General features: G+C 36.2%; 1 protein-coding gene across 2 annotated transcripts; it reads left to right on the forward strand.

The window, feature by feature from the left end:
• The first annotated feature begins 2 nt into the window (after positions 1 to 2).
• On the forward strand, positions 3 to 3,588 carry LOC145202639 (uncharacterized). Of its 2 annotated transcripts, none has more exons than XM_080075640.1 (4): positions 3 to 129; positions 206 to 268; positions 438 to 607; positions 3,020 to 3,588. In XM_080075640.1, the coding sequence occupies exons 1-4, from the start codon at positions 10 to 12 to the stop codon at positions 3,033 to 3,035; spliced, it is 369 nt and encodes a 122-aa protein (XP_079931766.1). In that variant the 5' UTR covers positions 3 to 9; the 3' UTR covers positions 3,036 to 3,588. The 2 variants fall into 2 exon arrangements, with proteins under 2 accessions (XP_079931766.1, XP_079931767.1); XM_080075641.1 differs by having other exon boundaries at positions 438 to 542.
• The last annotated feature ends 61 nt before the right edge of the window (positions 3,589 to 3,649 follow it).

Genomic DNA, 3,649 nt, shown 5'->3' on the forward strand with positions numbered 1-3,649 from the left:
GAGTATAGTATGTCAACACAATTTCCATCCTTTGCACCAAAAACTACCAACCCACTATGGTTCAGTGTGGGAGAACCTGGAGATGATGAAGCTGAACTTAGGACACTTGAAGCCAAGTACAAAAAATGGGTAAGTCTTTTTGTTGTTTAATGACTGTGTTTTTAATATTTTAAATGTGACCTTGTTCTTAATTGTTGGTGTACAGATGAAAAGCATCATTGACAAGGACAAGGATGCCCCATATATTGGGAAGAAGCCTGATGCAATGGTAGCTTTAATTTTCTGTTTCCAAGGGAACTCTTATTCAAAAAAAAAAGTTTTTTGGGGGGATTTAATTAAAGAACTTCTACATTTAGAGTTTGGTAGTCACAGTAAATGAAACATATAAAACTGTACATATATACTGATAAGAATTAAATGATATGAACTCATTTTAGCAACCAACTGAGCCAGAACCAGAGGGTGAATCTGAAGAGAGTGAGGATGAAGAGGACTTAAATGGATTTCAAGATTCACCTGAAGATCAAAATCCAGGAATTCAGGCAGGCTATGTTTATTTTATATTACAAAAAGAGACAGTGCTGCAGACACCTTTACCTCTGAACAGGCAAAAATTACATTTATATTTTACAAATTTATTTTGTAAGTTAACGGTTAATTATGGGTCCCCTTCCCTGAAGGGGACACATATTGATTTTACTCAAAATGTTTGTTTGTTTTTCTTTTTTTTTCTTTCATTTTTCTTCTCCCCAAAGTTTGTCCGACTCGTTTTTCCATCAAATCCTTGATGGATTTGGATGAAATTTACACAGATGGTAGATGTAGTTATGTAGATGTGCATCCCACTTTGTTTTTGTTGATAACCCCAGTATTTACCCCGCTAGCCCCCTAAAATGTTTTTTTTTCCCGAAGTTTGTCTGACTCGTTTTGCCATCAAATGCTTGATGGATGTGGCTGAAACTTATACAGCTGGTAGATGTAGTTATGTAGATGTGCATCCCACTTTGTTTTTGTTGATAACCCCAGTATTCACCCCGCTAGCCCCTTAAAATGGGTATTTTCCCCCGAAGTTTGTCCGACTCGTTTTTCTATCAAATGTTTGATGGATTCGTCTGAAATTTACACAGATGGTAGATGTAGTTATGTAGATGTGCATCCCACTTTGTTTTTGTTGATAACCCCAGTATTTACCCCGCTAGCCCCCTAAAATGTTTTTTTCCCCAAAGTTTGTCTGACTCGTTTTGCCATCAAATGCTTGATGGATGTGGCTGAAACTTATACAGATGGTAGATATAGTTATGTAGATGTGCATCCCACTTTGTTTGTCCGGATAACCCTAGTATTTACCCCACTAGCCCCCTAAAAGGGGTGAGTTTATAAACAATGTCAGAATTGGCTAAAATTTGGATAGCTTGTAAAGTATGCCAATTATTGTTATTGCGTCATTGCAGTTCGGGGTAGGGTTGGTTCGGATATCAATTATTTTCACTATCCGGATAACGGATATATACGGATATTTTAAATTTCGCTATCCGGTTAACCGGATAAAATAATTTCTATTACAAATCATCCAATTGTGGCACAGATTTCGTTTTAGTGTTTGTAATTGTCCAACATATATCAAATTTACGCATTTACTGCTTAAGCAGTGTAATTCTAAAAACCCCGATTCATTAGTTGTTTCACATATTGCCCAACAGTCAATTTTCTGAACGAAAATAGGCTCTAACAATTGTTATCAAACGAACATTTCTTTTTCGAATCTCAAAATTTATTCTTTCAAAGGAATCACCTTACAATGGATGCACTTTCGTGACTTCATTTTTCTCGTGATTTTAACATCAGTAGGGAATATGTACAACAAAGCGAACATTCGTATTAATTAGGAAAAACATAAAGTCGTTTGTTGCATCTATCATTGCACATTAACTGCGTGTTTTCTGAAATTACGTTAAAATGCATAAAACGCTTACGCGCCACTATTGTTTTGTTATCCGGTTAACCGACACAAAAATATCCGGATATCGGATAGTAAAAAACCCTCCGGTTAATCGTTTAACCGGTTATCCGATATCCGGATAATTCAACCCTAGTTCGGGGGTTGTTAACAGCCCTTTGACGTCAGAAACATTAATAGTTGTTGCTCAAAATACCTCTAGTGGTTGAAATTTTAAACGTTGGCAGATTGGACTGAAATTTTGCAGTACTATTGATTGAGTCATTGTGGTTTCCTTCGTTTAAGTTTGTGTGTGTTGAACCTCAATTAGTTATCCTACTTACTCATTGTTATCTATTGAAATGCATTATCTACAACTTTGCATGTGTGGGGACCCATGAGTTTTTGCTTGCAGAAACAACCAAGGTTATAAAAGACGATGGCTAATATAGGACCCAATATAAATAAGTGTAGGAAATATATTAATGTTTCAAAATATGCTATAGTGTATGTGCAAGGGCAATATGTGCTAAGCCACCCTTCTAGTTGGATGTAGTTTTGCACATTACATTTAAGTAATTATTGGGATATTTACAGTGTGATGACCCGAAAGGCCTATTGTTGACCCAATACTCCAACCAGTGCCACAGCCAGTTTCCATAAATAGATTTCAATTCTGACACAAAATTTTGTCTTAGTTGAATGAATTTGGGACATGCAGGTTATAATACTGTTAAGGTTGCTGTGTTTCAACCTACAGCAAGTTTCTCTACCACCAATAAAACTCTTTTAGTGTGTTAAGTTCTGAAATAATATCTGAGGTTCGATAAATTTTGTGCAGTTTGGGATTCAATGAAGGTATTTGGCCTATCCAGTGGTTCTCAAACTGTGGTACGCGTACTACTAACCCAACTGATCAACCCTGGTTTTGGCTATTAATGTGATTTTTGTGAATCCAAATTGAAATTGGATCAGTGTGACAGTATAACACCAACTATATTAAGATCATGCAAACTTATTGTCTGATTGAGAATTGTATACCAATGGCTACATTTATATTTTGAAGAATGACACTTTTTGTAGGTGGATATGGATCTAGATGCTGCTGAAGAAGACACTGACAATTCGTGGATGATTTGATAATTTAGTGAAATTATCTTTTGGTTTGTCCACCTAGCGGATATTGTTGTTGTGCCTTTTGGGCCACTTGGTGTTGCTTCTGAGCCGATGACCATGTTATCTTCAGATGGCGCTCGAGTAACATGCCAAGATACTAACGGGAAGCAACAAAACTTTTTTGCACATGTCTCGTGATTGGTGTATCTGTCAATATTTATATTCCGCAAAATCCACCAATATTTTTTAGTTTGTTTTTGCGCTGTATGTGTTGTATGTATGTCATATGCTTGCATACGCAATACCACATTTTAAGCTTCAATAATGATGTGGCTTTACATTTGTCTGAATAACAGAACTGTTTTTGTCTACATAAGTAAAGTTCAGTTTTGTGGCTTTACATTTGTTTACATATATACCTGCGTATATTTTTTTACTATTTGATAGCTTACTGTTTCCATATGTTTGTGACTCTTCCCTTTTCGCGTCTGCTTTCAGCGAAATTATGCTCGTAACATGTTACATTGTGTCGACAGGTCCTTTGTCTCTTAGTAGTTACAATAGGTAAAAAAAACTGTCGATCCGCGCGCATCACAC

This window comes from Phallusia mammillata, chromosome 7 (assembly GCF_965637545.1).
Source record: "Phallusia mammillata chromosome 7, kaPhaMamm4.hap1.1, whole genome shotgun sequence".
Taxonomy (NCBI): Eukaryota; Metazoa; Chordata; class Ascidiacea; order Phlebobranchia; family Ascidiidae; genus Phallusia; species Phallusia mammillata.

What these genes read in the sequence shown, in the direction of transcription:
- LOC145202639 (XM_080075640.1), top strand. Translation starts at nt 10, where the DNA reads ATGTCAACACAATTTCCATCCTTTGCACCAAAAACTACCAACCCACTA. An exon ending in AAGCCAAGTACAAAAAATGG is followed by an intron (nt 130 to 205) that starts GTAAGTCTTTTT and finishes GTTGGTGTACAG; the next exon opens with ATGAAAAGCATCATTGACAA. An exon ending in GGAAGAAGCCTGATGCAATG is followed by an intron (nt 269 to 437) that starts GTAGCTTTAATT and finishes AACTCATTTTAG; the next exon opens with CAACCAACTGAGCCAGAACC.